Here is a 17,736-nt window from a genome sequence, read left to right on the forward strand (position 1 = left end):
GATATCTTAATGTAGTTTAACTCATTTAGAGTCTGAGGAAACAGCCTGCTCCTTAGACTTATCCAAAGCCACAAAGTTTGGATGATTGGTTAAATGGCTTTGCTCTATCAAGACAAAAGGACATAGCCTTAAGAAAGTCTAGAGTGTGGAGTTTAGCCTCCACAGGAGATTTAAAAGCTTTGGGGGCGGGGATGGGACAGTAAGTACATAAATTGATTGATGTGAAAATACAAAACCATTTTTGGTAACCATTTTGGATGTGGCTTGAATTCAACCCTGTCCTTCTGAAAAACATAATACAGAAGGCTTGCCATCAAAGCCTGAATTTCGCTAATCCTGTGAGCCAAGGTAATAGCTACCAAAAGTGCTATTTTAACAAAAGGGGTGATATAGTGAACATATCATGGGTTCAAACAGAGGGTCCATTAAACATAGGAGTACAGCAATCAAGTCCCAGGCAAAGAATGGCTCTAAATAGTGGAAATGTATGAATCATGGCCCTTTAAAAATCTAAATACTGTTGTGTGGAAAATATAGATGACCTCAGGATCAACTGAGGCAAAGCATTCTCACCTCTACTCACTCCATACAATGTAAAGAAAAATTCTCAGCAATTTCTCACATGTAAACTCATCCAAAAATCTAACTGAGAGTTTGGCTCAGTACATTGGGCAGCTTGTAGTTACATGACATATGCAAGATTACATCTGTCTCCTTTAGGGCAGGTAGGTTTATCAACCAAATACAATCTGAACATACTGGTAGAAGTTCTTCAGAGAATGCTGTTCTCTCCGCTTTGGTGTACAGACCCTCAGAATGGGGTCCACCACCAACTGCCAGTCTATAGCCACTACCTTAAATTCACTTTTGGTCTCCTGCAGAAGCTTGTCCCATTGCAAGCCAACAAGGATTGATAGATGGCAATATGAATCTGCAAACGAGCAGAGGAGTAAACTTTCCTTCATAGAAGATCTACCTTCTTTGGCTCCTTATATGTGGGTGTAGATTCAGGGAATGTGGCATCTTAGACTTTGTGAGGTGCAGTCACAATCAAAAGATCCAAAGACCAGGTGGGTTAAAAAAAAAAAAAAGTACTCAACCTCTTGGGGTTGGGTGGGGGGTTACTCAGTACCTGCAATTTGCCCACATAGATGTTGGAGACAGATGCAGTGGTCTGCCACAGGACCACGACAGGCTCAAGAATGCTCTCAAAAGGCATGGATAAATGAATCTAGTTCATACAAATGAGCAGCAACAGTTTCAGCACCGTCACTGGCGGCAAGAAGGAAGGGCGGGGGAGAGGAAGGGGAACCAGCGGCGCCCTATATACCACAGTATGTGTGCGCCCTCAAGTGGGTGCTGGAGCCAGTCCCCTACGGATACTGCTGATGGAAAAACTTCCAGCACCAGTGCATGTGGTGAGCAAACACACCTCGAGTTGAATGGACATGAGCAAGCAATCGAAGAAAAACTACTAGTTCTAACATCTTGAAGGAGAATGACCAGAAACAATCTGTTCACTAACTATAGATAATAGTTCATCAACTGTATTATGACCAATGGTACTGGTTATCCAATATGTTAGGTTTAATACACACCACACCAATAGGCATTATGTGCATAAGCAGCGTTGGGAAGTTATGTTCACTGAATGTATTATGCCTGTCTCACAATTCTGTTTATCCACGTCAAGTGTCCCACAACACTTTGCAAAGATGAAGTCAGCTTTGGCATTAGAAAATAGGAAATTTGCCAAAGCAAAGACTCATGAAAACATTGTACAAAATACAGTTAGGGAGTACTTTCATGGGTCATCAGCACTTCAAATGTAGTACTCAGAACAAGATATGGGAAAGAACAAGACAAAGCCAGGACTAAACTGGTGCAAACTAGTGGGTTAAGCGGTTTTGTAACTTGTACAAATCATACTATAAATACTACTGGGTGAAATGCATACCTTCTGTGAAAGGAGAACACACTGTAAGAATTCCCTTCACTGAAGATGGTTATGTATGTCTCCTTTTCATATTGTACTGATTTGTCTTTAGCCAATATATTAGGTTAAGTCTGGTTATTTGATCTCTTGAACATTTTTAAGAACGAGTGTCAAATGGAGTCAAACAATTGGCATTGGTATATTAACTGAAAGTCGTAGAGGTCTTATCAGGGTGCAGTACTGATGAATCTGTGGTATATGGCACTCATGCTAATTGTGCAGATGAAGTGATGTTGGTTACCAAAGACAGAGGATGCAGCACTGCAGCTGAAGAATGTGATTCTGGAGTCTATGAAGACTCCCAGTACTAATGTGATTTCAAAGGAGCCTGCTTAGACAAGTCAGCACTTTTAGCCTTCTCAGGTGATTATCAGCAATGGTAGCCAGTGCTAAGCCCCATCTGCAGATCTTTGCTCCTTCCTGCCTCAGGCAGCAGGAGCCAGACTGACTGACTGACCTAAGGAAGACTGATGAAAAGCTCAGAGTGCTTGATAGAAGCATGCGATCACAGAGTCAGACAATCTCTTAGAGCCCCAGAGTGATGTGTCTAATAGCTGGAGCAATGGAATTAGTTTTGAAGCAGGAATAGACTGCTTTTGAGGGGGATTCTCAGATTCAGAGACAATATGCATTGTCTTTTACATCAATATTACTTCAAAGCAACATCACGAGCCCTGTGTGCACACTGTGCTTACAAAAAGAATCACAAATGACACTTCGCAGGTATATGAGACTTCCCTAAACAAAATAAACATTTTGTATGTGCAACACTGGCAGGCAGAGCTCTCTCTTCGAAAAGGGCAGATTTTAAAGCTCGGAGACCTGCTCACCACCTCTGGACCTCATTCCTTGGTACTGAGGAAAGACCCAAAGAAAGAAAAGGCTTTTTGATTTTTTTTTTTTTTAAATAAAGGGAACAGATTTAAGTAAAACTTCAAAAACTACACTATAAACTAACAAACTAACAAAAAACGAACTATAAGCTCTAAGTAATAACTATGGGGAATCAGGGGAGATGGTGTGCTCTTATTTGCTACCACAGGTAATGATAAAGAACTGAGTGGCAGATGGGACTGCTCTGTGTCCTCACTGTAGGAAGTGACCTTGAGCAGGTCACTGCAGACTACGTGGCTCTGGGAAGAGGGATAAAGGAGTTTGAGGCACAAGTTGTGTCTCGTCCATCCTCCCTGTTGAAGGAAAAGGCCCAGGTATGGACCATCAAATTGTGGAAGTAAATGCAGGGTTGTGCTGGTGGTGTCAGAAAGTTTTGGATTCTTCGACCATGGGATGTTGTTCCAGGAAGAAGGATTGCTAGGAGGAGATGGGATCCACCTAACAAAGAGAGGGAAGAGCATCTGTGATAAATTGGGGGGGGGAGAGGGAGGAGAAGAACTCCCTTTTATGGACAGCCAGCCAGCCAGTAGCTATAAAATCCCTGTTAGGAGCTGTTCTCTACATGCTTTATCTATAAAGAGTTAAAAATGCCCATAGGTAAAAGAAAGGGAGTGGGAATCTGACCAAAAGAGCCAATGGGAGGGCTAGAACTTTTTAAAACTGGGAAAATACTTTCCCTTTCTCTGTCTGTTGTTCTCCAGAGAGGAGACATAGAGCAGCAATGCTGTAACAAGCTTTAAAAAACAGGTATGAAAAATCATCAAATCATACCTCGAACCTATTTATCTGGAACCCCAGATATGTAAATAGTTCAGGGAATGTCTAGAAAGATGCGTTTAGGTTTATTTCTTTTATTTCTGTAAGGCTTGAGGACTCCTCTGTGCTAACCCCAAATTCTTTTGTTTTGTTTGTAACCTTTAAACCGAACCTCGAGAAAACCATTCTTGATGCTTAATTATTATATTTGCTCTTTTTAAATCTAGCAATAGCCTAAGTTCCAGAAGCATTTACTCTTTGTTTTTAATACAGTTTATCTTTTTTAAGAACAGAATTGGGTTTTTTGTGTCCTAAGAGGTTTGTGCACATGTTTAATTAGCTGGTGGAAACAGCTGATTTCCCTTTTTTCTTTTTTCCTTTCTCAGCTCTTCCCCAGAGTGGGGGTGAAAGGGCCTGAGGGTACACCACATGGAGGAATTCCCAAGTGCGCCTTCCTGGATAAAAAGGTTTTTTTTGCATTTGGGTGGTGGCAGCATCTACCCATCCAAGGTCAGAGAAAAGCTGTAACCTTGGGAGTTCAGTACCAGCCTGAAGTGGCCAGTATTAATTTTTAGAATCCGTGCGGGCCCCCACCTTCTGCGCTCAAAGTGCCAGAGTGGGAAATCAGCCTTGACAGTGTCTTTGCAGGCAGGCTTGCTAACCTAGTGAGGATGGCTTTAAACTAGTTTCGCCGGGAGATGGAGACCTAAGCCCTGAGATAAATGGGGAAGTGGGCTACTGGGAGGAAACACAAGGAGGAGGGTGCAACAGGGGAGGCCTCCAGATTCATAGTGAGAAAGTAGGGCAAACGGCTAGTTATCTTAGGTGTCTGTACACGAATGCAAGAAACCTGTGAAACTAGCAGGAAGAACTAGAAGTCCTGGCACAGTCAAGGAACTATATGTGATTGGAATAAGAGAGACTTGGTGGAGTAACTCACATGACTGGAGCACTGTCATGGACGGGTATAAACTGTTCAGGAAGGACAGGCTGGAGAGGAAAGGTGGAGTAGTTGCACTGTATGTAAGAGAGCGGTATGATTGCTCAGAGCTCCAATATGAAACTGGAGAAAAGCCTGCTGAGAGCCTTTGAATTAAGTTTAGAGGTGAGAGCAACAAGGGTGATGTGGTGGCATCTGTTATAGATCACCAGACCAGGAGGTGGAGGTAGACTAAGCTTTCTTTGGATAACAGCAGTTTCCACATCACAGGCCCTGGTTCTCATGGGGGAATTCAATCACCCTGACATCTGCTAGGAGAGCAATACAGCAGGGCACAGACAATCCCAGAAGCTTCTGGAGAGTGTTGGGGACAACTTACTGGGGCAAGTGCTGGAAGAACCAACTAGGGGCCATGCTCCTCTTGAACTACTGCTCACAAACAGGGAAGAACTGATAGGGGAAGTAGAAGTGGGTGGCAACCTGAGCAGCAGTGACCATGAGATGGTAGAGTTCAGGATCCTGACAAAAGGAAGAAAGGAGAGCAGCAGAATACGGACCCTGGACTTCAGAAAAGGAGACTGACTCCCTCAGGGAAAAGATGGGCAGGATTCCCTGGGAGGCTAATATGAGGGGGAAAGGAGTCCAGGAGAACTGGCCGTTATTTTAAAGAAGCCTTATTGAAGGCACAGGAACAAACCATCCCAATTTGCAGAAAGAATAGCAAATATGGCAGGCAACCAGCTTGGCTTAAGAGAAAAATCTTTAATGAGCTTAAAAACACAAAAAGGAAGCTTACAAGAAGTGGAAACTTGGATTGATGACTAGGGAGAAGAATAAAAATATTGCTTGAGCATACAGGGATGTAAACAGGAAGGCCAAAGCAGAACTGGAGTTGCAAGTAGCAAGGGATGTGAAGGGTAACAAGAAAGGTTTCTACAGATATGTTAGCAACAAGAAGATGGTCAGGGAAAGTGTGGGACCCTTACTGAATGTGGGAGGCAACCTAGTGACAGATGATGTGGAAAAAGCTGAAGTACTCAATGCTTTTTGGCCTTGGTCTTCACAGACAAGGTGAGCTCCCAGAGTGCTGCACTGGACAGCACAGTATGGGGAGGATATGAGCAGCCCTCAGTGGTGAAAGAACATGTTAAGGATTATTTATAAAAGCTGGATATGCACAAGTCCATGGGGCCGGACGCAACGCATCCGAGGGTGCTGAGGGAGTTGGCTGATGTGATTGCAGAGCCATTGGCCATTATCTTTGAAAACTCATGGTGATTGGGGGAGGTCCCGGAGGACTGTAAAAAGACAAATATAGTGCCCATCTTTTAAAAAGGGAAGAAGGAGAATCGGGGGAACTGCAGACCAATCAGCCTCATCTCAGTCCCTGGAAAAATCATGGAGCCGGTCCTCAAGGAATCCATTTTGAAGCACTTGGAGAGGAAGGTGATCATGATTTCACCAAGAGCTAGTCATGCCTGACCAACCTGATTGCCTTCTATCCTTCTGTGGATATGGGGAAAGCGGTGGACATGATATACCTTGACTTTAGCAAAGCTTTTGATTCTGTCTCCCACAGTATTCTTGTCAGCAAGTTAAAGTAGTATGAATTGGATGAATGGACTATAAGATGGACAGAAAGCTGGATACGACGTCAGGCTCAATGGGTAGCGATCAACAGCTCAATGTCTAGTCTAGTAGTCTAGACTGCTGGCAGTCTAGTATCAAGCGGAGTGCCCCTGGGGTTGGGTCCTGGGGCTGCTTTTGTTCAACATCTTCATTAATGATCTGGATGATGGGATGGACTGCACCCTGAGCAAGTTTGCGAATGACACTAAGATGGGGAGAGAGGCAGATACACTGGATGGTCGGGATAGGGTCCAGAGTGACCTAGACAAATTGGAGCATTGGGCCAAAAGAAATCTGATGAGATTCAACAAGGACAAGTGCAGAGTCCTGCACTTAGGATGGACGAATCCCATGCACTGCTACAAGCTGGGGACCGACTGGATAAGCGTCAGTTCTGCAGAAAAGGACCTGGGGATTCCAAGGGATGAGAAGTGGGATATGAGTCAACAGTGTGCCCTTGTCACCAAGAAGGCTAATGGCATATTGGGCTGCATTAATAGGACCATTACCACTAGATCGAGGGAAGCTATTATTCCCCTCTATTCGGCACTAGTGAGGCCACATTTGGAGTACTGCATCCAGTTTTGGGTCCCCCACTACAGAAAGGATGTGGACAAATTGGAGAGAGTCCAGCGGAGGGTAATGAAAATGGTTAGGGGGCTGGAGACAGGACTTATGAAGAGAGGCTGAGGGAACTGCGCTTATTTAGTCTACAGAAGAAAAGAGTGAGGGGGGATTTGATAGCAGCCTTCAACTACCTGAAGGGGGGTTCCCAAGAGGATGAGGCTAGGCTGTTCTCAGTGGTGGCAGATGACAGAACAAGGAGCAATGGTCTTAAGTTGCAATGGGGGAGGTCTAGATTGGATATTAGGAAAAACTATTTCACTAGGAGGGTGGTGGAGCACTGGAATGGGTTACCTAGGAAGGTGGTGGAATCTCTATCCATAGAGGTTTTTAAGACCTGACTTGACAAAAGCCCTGGCTGGGATGAGTTAGTTGGGGTTGGTCCTGCTTTGAGCAGCGGGTTGGACTAGATGACCTCCTGAGGTCTCTTCTGATTCTAATCTTCTATGATTCTATGAAGTACAAGGATGTACAAGGTACATACACGGCCTCAGACACTCTGAGTAAAAGATTTTGGGCATATGTGCACAAAATGCATACATCTACAGCTTAATCTGTGTAGACAAAGATTCAAAGAAAAACTTTTACCAAATAAAACTATTAGAAAACATTCATTCAGGGTAAAATTGTGACTAAAATGGCTAAATTATCTTTTCTTTCCTGCTTAAAGAGATTATGTATCTAAACACAGACCTCAAATTGATCTAAAAACTAATGTACTGTTTAACTATTATTTTCCTCCTAAAGTTAAGAGCTGAGTTTTGCAGTACTTCAGATTAAAAAGTCAGAGTCAACCATAAAAGTATTAAACCACAAAATTATCACCTATTCCATCATTAATACGAAGATCTAAGTTACCGGAAATTGTCACTTTTTTCAGCTATTAAGTCTGAGAAGTATCTTGACATGGTGAGCTAGATATGCCTTATTGTAGAATCTACATACAGTTTTGGGACAACTGCATCTCTAACCTTCTCTGTGGCCTGCTCAAGGAACACTCCTCTTAAGTCTCAGACCTCTGTCACCGGTCTAGGCATAGACTCATGTCCTCCTTCCTCCAGACCGGTATTTCAGTCTTGCAGCACCCCTGCAATTTTCTGTGAGTACCCTAGCAGGTCTGAGTTAGTTCAGCACCCACAGTTTTACTTGTTTCCCGCAGGGTCTAAGACAGTGGTTTACAAGTGATTAGACAGCTTTCACAAAGTAAAGTTCACTTATTTTAAGGTAAAAGCCATACAGAGAAAACAATAAAAGGCCTACATGCATACGAAATGTAGCAGAAGTCACCCACCTGCCACATATAGAATGTGGTAAGTCAAAATCCTTCCAGCCCTTGAGAAGGGATTGCTCCCCTTGGTCAAAGGGTCATGTCCATTTATTGGATCAAAAAATTAAGGCCTACAGTCAGTTTAAACACAGACTTTTATATCACAAATCTTTTTGTTCTCCTGGGCTTCTGGGACGTGGTCTGAACCAGTTTATGCAATTCTCCATAGGGGTAGAACTTTTCTGGAGTTGTTTACCTGTCCCAGAATTGCCCCCACTGGTTTAGTTCCTGGAAGAAAGGAGATAACCCTCCTTCACAGAGTAGAATATATCCAGTTCACAAAGATACATATAACATGTATAGATACCATTTATAAAGGGGAGTTAATAGCATCAAAATACAGATAATATTCATAAAGTTAATACAATGGTCCCCAAATATATTGCAACTGCATGCAGTATATTTGTCACAATACAATCTTGCCCACTTTTATCCCCAGACTTCCTTTCTTCACAGTTACCACTGTAATCCCCTTATCTCTGCCAGCACAGTCTCCCCAAAAAGACTGGAACCAATGCAGGAGTTCACTGCCTCACGACCAAAAGAAACCAAACCCATCTTTTCTTCTGTTTTGGTCCTTTTCCCTATTCTTACTCCTGTAAGTACACCTTGTCATTCCTCTCACCCTTCTACCTCGAACCCCTCCACTAAACAGAAAATACCCACTTGTTGCTAAGCTCAGGTTTTTCAGATGTGTATGTCAATTAGCCAGTACAACCACATTTTGAAGCGAAAGGTGAAGAGATGAATGCACAGTGAAGCAGGTGGTCTCAAAAGAACCAGGCCTCGGCGGCTAGCATTGCCTCATCAGAATTGTTCTGGTTTTCATCTCCCTCAATCTTCTGAATCTCTTTTAACAATAGAATGGGAGGAAAGCATAAAGAAGGGGCCCCTGAGAATTTCTACAGAGATTACTGGTTTGATCATGCCTCCTCAGAGGAGGTAATCCATGGTCCATTATATGAAAGAAATTGAGTGACTTCACCAGTACTGAACAAAACAATTTCTCATGTTTTTAAATTCAGTTCTGTATCTTTTTTTTTATTTGTAGGTCCCACTGCTCTGTAGTTAATCTTTGTCCAGGTTTCAAGGAAGCAGGAAAGATGTCCACCAATCAGAATGGGTTCCTCAGGTTCTAATGGGGGCGGGGTGTATGTAGATTAGTTCTAGAATCATTAAACTGCCAGAAGGGTCCACTACAGAGTGAAACTAGGCACTTTTGCTCCCCAAGAGCCTGAATTTGCTGTCTCTGCAAGAGTCCAAGACTCTGGGGGGCTGCTCATAAAAAGGTTACACGAGAGTCTGAAGGAAAAAAAGAAAATCAGATTTCCTGAAACTGTGCTAACATTGATAAGCTGTAAAACCATGGTAAACTTTACAATTATTTTCTTAAATATACCTGTAGCTGGAGTAGAATTGCTCATGGTAAAAGGCCCGTTAGTGATACCAGAAGAAAGAAGCTCGTCAGATCCACGCTGAAAGATAAAAATGCAAGATCATCAGCAAAGGCACTTCTGGGCAACAGCCCACCTTTTAACAGAACTAATGAATGACTTTAATCACTGACTTTGATTTTTACATTTCATAATTGTTTTTAAACACTGCCCACACTTTTGTGAGATATTGAAGAACGTGCACTAACATTTCAACAACGAAGAGAACAAATGCAAATATTGTCAGCCAGCCACATCACTCGAGTTGGCCATTATATTTCAAGGTGTTAAAGTTTCCTGAAAATGAGCTTAGCTATATTAAACTGAACACTGACTAATCTATTGCTTATTCTACTATAATACAGTTTATATTTAATCTCAAGATAAGCAGCATTTAACCATATGCAGATTTGTTTGATCAGACCTACCATAAAAACAAGTCTAGAGATATCCAAGGACTCAACTAAATATCAATTTAAGCAACACAAAAATGAACAATTTTGAAATGATACAATATTTAGTTGTAAACATGTCACTACTCATACAAATCATCATGTCTGTTACATATTACAACAGCAATATAGTATGTGAAAAAGTTCATTATGAAAAATGTTACTGTATTTCCAATAGTCACTTTAAAAAGTTGACTCAAACTGTTAATATTAGCGGATGACATATCTGGGTTTCGTCCCTTTTCTGACAAAGACATGCAAAAGTTGTTTGTTTTTTTAAAAAATTTTTTGGAGTGAAACCCCACACTAAACTGGAAAGGTTAATGAGGCCAACAAGGGGCCAATTAAGCAGACAGGTCATAGCTGATGAGAAGTAGGTAGCCGAGGGGTCGGCAACCTATGGCACACGGGCCAAAGACGGCACGCGAGCCAATTTTTAATGGCACACTGCTGTCTGCCGGGAACATTAAAAATCCTGCCTGGCCCAGCCCGCTCTTCTCTCCCACCCCCACCCCCCCGCTCTCTCCTCGCAGGGCAGGCAAGCTTCCCCCTCCCCCCGCCTCTTCCCCCAGCATGCTGGGTTTCTGCCCCTCCTTCTCTCCCTCCCTGCAGCCGATCAGCTGGCAGGTCTTGCTATGGAGGAGAAGAGGGAAAAGAGGAACCGCAGCACGCTTGCGCTCTCTGCTCCTGCTCCGGGGACCTTGGGGAAGGGGGTGTGGAATCAGGGCATATCCCCTCCAGCCCCCTGCCATGAGCCGCTCAGGGCAGGGGGCTGGGAGCACCCCCACACCCCCAACCCTCTGCCCTAACTCCTGCACTCCCCCACACCCCTCTGCCCTGACCCCTGAACCCTCCTCACATACACCCAGCCCTCTGCCCTCACCCCTGCACCCCCCACACACCCTAGCCCCGTGCCCTGACCCCTGCAACCCGCCACAACCCCAGCCCTGACTCCGGCACCCCACACACACACCCAGCTCCCGGCCCTGACTCCTGCACTCTCCTCACACACACCCAGCCCCCTGCCCTGAGTCCTGCACCCCCCACATACCCAGCCCCCACACATCCCATGCCCTGACTCTTGCACCCCCCACATCCCCACCCTGAGCACCAAAAGGGAGCTCCTGCACATATACACACCCCCAGATTCCCACCTGCACCCCTTGCACCAAATGGGAGCTGCCCAGGTAAGCGCTCCACACCCAAACCTCCTGCCCCAACCCTGAGCCCTCTCCCTCATTCTAGCTCCTGGCCAGACCCTGCACCCCAACCTCCAGCCTGCTCCTTCACCCCCAGCCCTGTTCTCAGCACACTCCCACCCTCATCTCAGTGCAGAGAGAGGAAGAGAATGGCTAGAACCAGGGAGAAGGTAGATACCTACTCTATGTGGACAGGGCCAGGACTCCAGACCGGCAGTGGGGCTGAGCAGGGCCAGCAGCTAGGACTCTGGCTGGCGGGAGCCGGCGGATGGACCCCATGACCAGCAGCGGGCTGAGACACTCAGCGCACTGTCAGTCTAGGGTCCTGGCCGCTAGCCCCACTCAGCCCACTGCCGGTCTGGGGTTCTGGCTGCTTGCCCCTTCTTGCCAGCTGTGGTCCCGGCCGCAGGCCCCGCTCAGCCCGCTGCTGGCCTAGGTGAATGGAACCTCAGGCCGGCAGCGGGCTGAGCGGGCCAGCGGTGTAAGATCAGCATTTTAATTTAATTTTAAATGAAGCTTCTTAAACATTTTGAAAACCTTGTTCACATACAACAATAGTTTAGTTATATAATATATAGACTTATAGAGAGAGACCTTCTAAAAAATGTTAAAATGTATTGTTGGCACGCAAAACCTTAAATTAAAAAGTGAATAAATGAAGACTCGGCACACCACTTCTGAAAGGTTGCCGACCCCTGAGGTAGCCTAAGTAACCACGGACTGATGAAGGAGCCCAGCTGAGAAGGAACAGGCAGGGCTAGTATAAAGCCAGGAGGCTGGCAGCAGTAAAGGACTGCAGGGAGGGAGCCTGTAGCCACACTCCTGCTTTAAGAAAAGGAATACTTGTGGTACCTTAGAGACTAACAGATTTATTTGAGCATAAGCTCCTTTTCTTTTTGCAGATTCAGACTAACACAGCTGCTACTCTGACTCCTGCTTTAGAGAGGGCAGGAAGGAAACCCAGGTGGTGAGCAGAACCCTAGGGACTCCTCAAAGAAGGGTTTAAAGAGTGGAAGCCTAAGATTGGCAGAGCAGCAAAAGTCTCAGGGAAAGGGCAGCAAAGTGGGACCTCACAGACCTTGACTGCGGATTAGAAGGTCCCTGAGCTGGAATCCGGAGTAGAGGGCAGGCCCAGGTTTCCCAACCAGCCATTGGGGAAGTGGCAGAGTCAGGGCAGAGAGGGAGAAAATGGCCATTTTGATTAGAGAGACTTTGATAATTCCCGGAAGGGGGAAAAGCACAGTGACCTGGCTGGAGGGCAAAGCCGCGAAGAGAGCACCTTGAGTCACAGAGGGAGAGATGGCCAAGTGCGAATGAGCACAGAAGGGAGGCGTCAGACTGGAAAGGAGCTAATCCACATAACAGTGAGGTGGCGCCTTAGCAGGGAGAGAATTCAGACCAAGGAATGTTTTATTTGAAAATTTAAATCCAAAGTCAGCCAAGATACTTTTTAAAAAGGAAGCTTCTAAATCAGAGTTTAAGGCCAAAGAGGCATCAAATCATCTTGTCTGACCTCCTGTATGTCACCAGACACCAACACTTTCTGAGCACTTGCACACTAAATCCAACATCCGAAAATAGACCAAAGTATTACAGTCCACAGGAGACTAAATTATTATGTTCCACATGCAGAGAATAGGAGGGACCGATGGGGCACCGTTGCCCAAGACTTCTGCAATGGCAGGGGAATGATTACATAAGATATACCCAGATAATACTGACAAGTGACCTGCACCCACACCTGCAAAAAAAATGTAAACATTCCCCCTCTCTCCCTCCAGTTCACTGCCAAACTGATCTGAGGAAAATTTCTTCCCAAACCTACATATGGTGATCAATTAGACCTTGAGTATATGAGCAAAAACCAACCAGCCAAGCACTTCGGAGAGAGAATGTTTGGTGCTTCCCAGAGCCCCATCCCTCTCCATCCAAAGTCCTATCTCCAGTTGTGGCCATCCTTGGTGCTTCAGAAGATGATTTAAAAAACAAAAACAAAAAAAACAGAATACACTTAGGGGCGAGAGGAAGAATACCCTCCTGGCCCCTACAGGTGGCCAGCTGAAATCCTGAAATATGAGCTTTTAAGGTCATAAGACAAATAGGAAGTGAGCACCAAGGCTGATGAACCCTGCCCCTTACCCTCACAAGCAAACCCATCATACAATCACATTCCTCAATTTGTCCAGTTATTAGAACTAATTAAGTTGCTATTAACTAACTCCCATTGGGAGGCTGTTAAAGAAATTCACCCGGATGGTCAGAACCCTTTTAATTTCCAGCCTGAATTTGTTCATTGCCCAGTTTATATCCATTTTTTTTTGGTGCCAATATTGCCATTTATCTTAAAAGATATTCACCTTTCCTAGTATCTACCCCCCAAATATATTTATAACATTTATAAATATATTAAATACAACAGCCACCTTAAAAGGTAATTTTTTCAGTTTATAAATTGAAATGATTTTGCAATGGCATTTTTGAAAAAGAGGTAATTTCTCAAAAAAAAGTTTCACATTATAAAACTTCTTCCTCTAAGAAATGTTTAAGAAAAGAGATGGGTCAGCAGATGGACCCTGGGCATTTGATTCAGTAAAGCACTTAAGTACCTATTTCACTTTAAGCACACATTTAAATTCCATTCAAGTCAATGGGACTTAAACGCATTATTCTTCACATTTTCGGAATCAATTCCTGCTCCGCAAGGCTTCCAGAATCTTATGGAGAACAGTGTCTCTGAATTAGGATGAACCTTTAAACACACAATTAGTATTACGTATATCCTTAATTGCCTCGCTGAACTAAGGCCTGGAACATTATGGGAAATGCGGTCAACAGACAAGGACCCCTCATCAAAAGTGCTCTGCCACAAACCCTCTAATATTTAAGTGTAGGCCAGAATATCATTTTATTCATCCCAGCTGATCTCAGTTGCTGCCATAGCATATGCTAGAAAAGGCAGTGTCCCAGCTAGCCAAGAAAAAGCCATGTAGATCAAAGATGACACTTTGAACTATGTCTGAAAGAGAAAAATAGGCCAGTGCAGTTTCTAAAGAACAGGTAAAAGATTTCATAAAACAAATACTGTTCAACAGGCTAAATCATTCTGAACCAGTTGAACCTTCTTTCTCAACCCAGGGTCTGCAGCCCCCTTGGGATCTGTGAGCAGGTTTCAGGGGGTCCTTCACGCAGGGCCAGCATTAGACTTGGTGGGGCCCAGGGTAGAAAGCCAAAGATCCACCACGCTGAAGCCCAGGGCCCTGAGACCCACCACCTGGGGCCGAAGCCAAAGCCTGAGCAATGTAACTTTGAGGGGGCTCCTGTGGCCTGGGGCCCCAGGCAATTACCCTACTTGCTCCCCTAACACCGGCCCTGGCTTTTGTATGCAGAAAACCAGTTACTGCGGCACAGGTAGGCCATGAAGTTTTTATAACATATTGCGGGGGGCTCAGAAAAAAAAGGTTGAGAACCCCTGGTACAGAAGACACAAAGGTACGGATTACTATGGAGAGAGAGTCAGTTCCAAAAGAAAAGGTTACCATCACCCAACCAGATATAAATGAGTCAAGGTGGGTGACCACTGTCACCTGAGACTAGGGTGATCAGACAGCAAATGTGAAAAATCGGGACAGGGGATGGGGCGTAATAGGAGCCTATATGAGAAAGACCCAAAAAATCGGGACTGTCCCTATAAAATCGGTACATCTGACCACCCTGAGACTTTTAAGGGCAAATACAAATACATGGAAATGCCCCAAACTGCAAACCTTTGGGTGATATGAATAAGTCTCCTTATGGCAAAAGCCATTTCTACTTTACCTCCCAGAATTCCTCCTCCCTCCCTATCAACTCTGTCTCAACCAGAATGAGTATCAGCCAGTTCACTGTCACCCTAGTCCCATTCTTGGCTAGGCACTGGGAATAGTACAGACACTGTGTCCTCTGGGCCTGATAGTGCTGTGTGTCGTTTGAATACCAGTACCACAGACTAAACTGTCTCATCTCGCTAGAGGCTAACACACAATGAATAGGGAGGATATAAAACAAAGCCTTGCACAAGCTTACAACAGATCTCTCCAAGCAGAAGAACTGCTCCTGGCAAAGAACTGATATGACAACGTTCAAAAGTAATTTTCAATGTTGTCTCATCTATAACCGATTGAGAGGTCACCATTACAATAAGGGAACATTACTCAAATACATTTTATACCAGCTGAAAAACTGGCTGTTCTTTAAAAATAGATTAAGGCCAGCTACTCAGGAGAGAGACCAGTAGTGACAGTTTTGCCAATATACGTATCTGCAGCTTCATTAGGAGGTTATGAAAATTTGTACTAGCAGGATCTTGAAAATTCACATAAGATGTTGTTCTGGTGTAAATCTTGACATGAAAGAACTAAATGTTTGCATTAATGAATTATTCACGTACACGTTATGGCAGAACATTGTTGCCTGATTTTAAGGGGATTAATATTATTGTTTATATAATAAAAGTTATAGGCTAGCCAATTGATCTGATCAGAAGATAATAAGGTTCTTGTCCCAGAATCAGGCTACACAGAGTCTTGCAAGGTCCCTGGGGATGTACAAGGACACATGCTGAGAGCAAAATACAGCCTTCAAGACTTTTATTGATATAAATGGAATAGTAATCAAATGAAAAAGTAATCAACCAGAACTAAAAAGGAAATAGTACTATTCTAGAGGTTCATGTGGTACCATTTGCTATAAAACTTCCTAGATAAACATATTCTCACTTTTCCTTGAGAACCTGGTGGTAAGGGACAAAGGACCAGCCTCATCTCGGGCATGCCAAACAAGAGTCTGATGGTTCCTCACTACTCGAATGGAAGATGAAAATTTAGGAGAAGCTAGCAAGGCCAGAAACAAAGCCAAGAAAGACCCACCCAAAAAATAACTAAACTAATAAAAATTGGTGGTTGCCCCTCTTCTAGAGCCTGAGCACCACATTCCCAACCTTCCATGTCCAAATTTAATTTAATCACTGACATAATATCAGGGTATGCTTACTCTATAGGCTGGCATATTACTCCTGATGGAATTCTGCGCCACTGCACATGTGCAAGGTTTATGTCCCCACAAATTTCTTTGCTTCCCCGCAAAAAAATGACTGACAGCAAAGCAAAGGGAAGCCTCAAGAGCAGTCATGTGACCCTCCCCAGCAGTGTTTCAGGTGCCCAGGGTAGCCAGCAGAGACATAAATTACTGTGGAGCAGGGGGCGGGACTGGGGGAGGCCAGACTCCCTACCATGCGCTGAGCTCAGCTGCTTGTCCTGGCTAGGCTGGGGAGGACAGGACTTCCTCTTCCCCTGCAGGGCATCCAAGGCTGGGTCAAACCCATGCCCAGATTTCTCCCCCAGCTGCAGGAAGCTGTGCAAACTCCTTCCACCACCACTGACCCCGCTTCCTGAGCCCATCACTCTTCAGCTGCAGGGGGAGGGGTCCCTGTACAGCGAGCTGCTCCCACATCCACCCAACCCCCATGCATCCAGACCCTCCCACCAAACCTCACTAATCTGCACTCAGACCTCCCCGCTCCGATGAGCCCCACTCCTGTGCACCTGGACCACCCCGATGACCACACGCACCCAGATCCCACCCCACCGAGCCCCAGTCAGCTGCACCTGGATCCCCACTGAGCCTCACTTGTCCAACATCTGGATTCCCACACCTAGACGCCCCTGCCAAGCTCTATCCCCCCCATATCCAGACCCCCACAGAGCCCAAACCACCTTCACCTGGATCTCCCTGCAGAGTCCCATTACTGTTGCACCCAGAGCCCCCCACCAAGCCCATGTATATCCAGATCCCTCCTGCACCTGGATCCCCCACTGAGTCACCCACACCCAGATTGCCCCACACAGAACCCTCTCAACCCACACCTGGCTTTCCCTACACTAGGCCCCTTCACACTTGGATCCTACCTTGCTGAGCCTGCCTGCCCACACCTGCTGCACCTGACACGGGGTGTGTGTGTGTGTGTGTGTATGTGTGTGCGCGTGCGCTTCTGGGGCAGGCCCAATCCTTGCACCGTGTCAGGGTTGGGTGCAGCCTCACCACTGAGTCCGTGTCCAGAGTGGAGGGAGCTGCACAGTGATCTCCCACCTCTGTGCAGCCAGTGGCCTGTACTCCCCAGTGCCATGCTGGAGCCTCCACATTTATTTGACTGACAAATTTTGCAGAATTCTGCAGAATTTTAAGATATTGTATGCAGAACTTTTAATTTTTTGGAGCAGAATGCCGCCAGGAATAAAGACATTATCTGATAAAAGAAAGTATTGCATAAATAAAAACATTAAGAACATCTGTAAAACTTAAATTCTTCTTAATACTTCAGAAGTCAGACTGTAGTACATTTTAATAGCGATACCACCACACAGACAATACTAAAATTCAGTCAGTAAAGATGAACAGATGACTCTTAGTTGTCTTAGTTGCCAACTCAGAGGGCCAAGATATTCTTAATGT

The 17,736-nt window shown here is 44.9% G+C and overlaps 1 protein-coding gene across 3 annotated transcripts in view; it reads right to left on the reverse strand.

Annotated features, from left to right (window-relative positions):
• The window catches only part of PTBP3 (polypyrimidine tract binding protein 3), a 119,062-nt gene that overhangs the window by 51,451 nt on the left and 49,875 nt on the right, over nucleotides 1–17,736 (reverse strand). For all 3 annotated transcript variants that reach the window (XM_084628912.1, XM_084628914.1, XM_084628913.1), the window contains one exon: nucleotides 9,566–9,641. In XM_084628912.1, coding sequence (XP_084485038.1) covers nucleotides 9,566–9,641 — 76 coding nt within the window. The remainder of the gene's footprint in view (nucleotides 1–9,565; nucleotides 9,642–17,736) is intronic.

The sequence above is a fragment of the Lepidochelys olivacea genome, assembly GCF_965140295.1.
Source record: "Lepidochelys olivacea isolate rLepOli2 genome assembly, chromosome: 5".
In the NCBI taxonomy this organism is placed as follows: domain Eukaryota; kingdom Metazoa; phylum Chordata; order Testudines; family Cheloniidae; genus Lepidochelys; species Lepidochelys olivacea.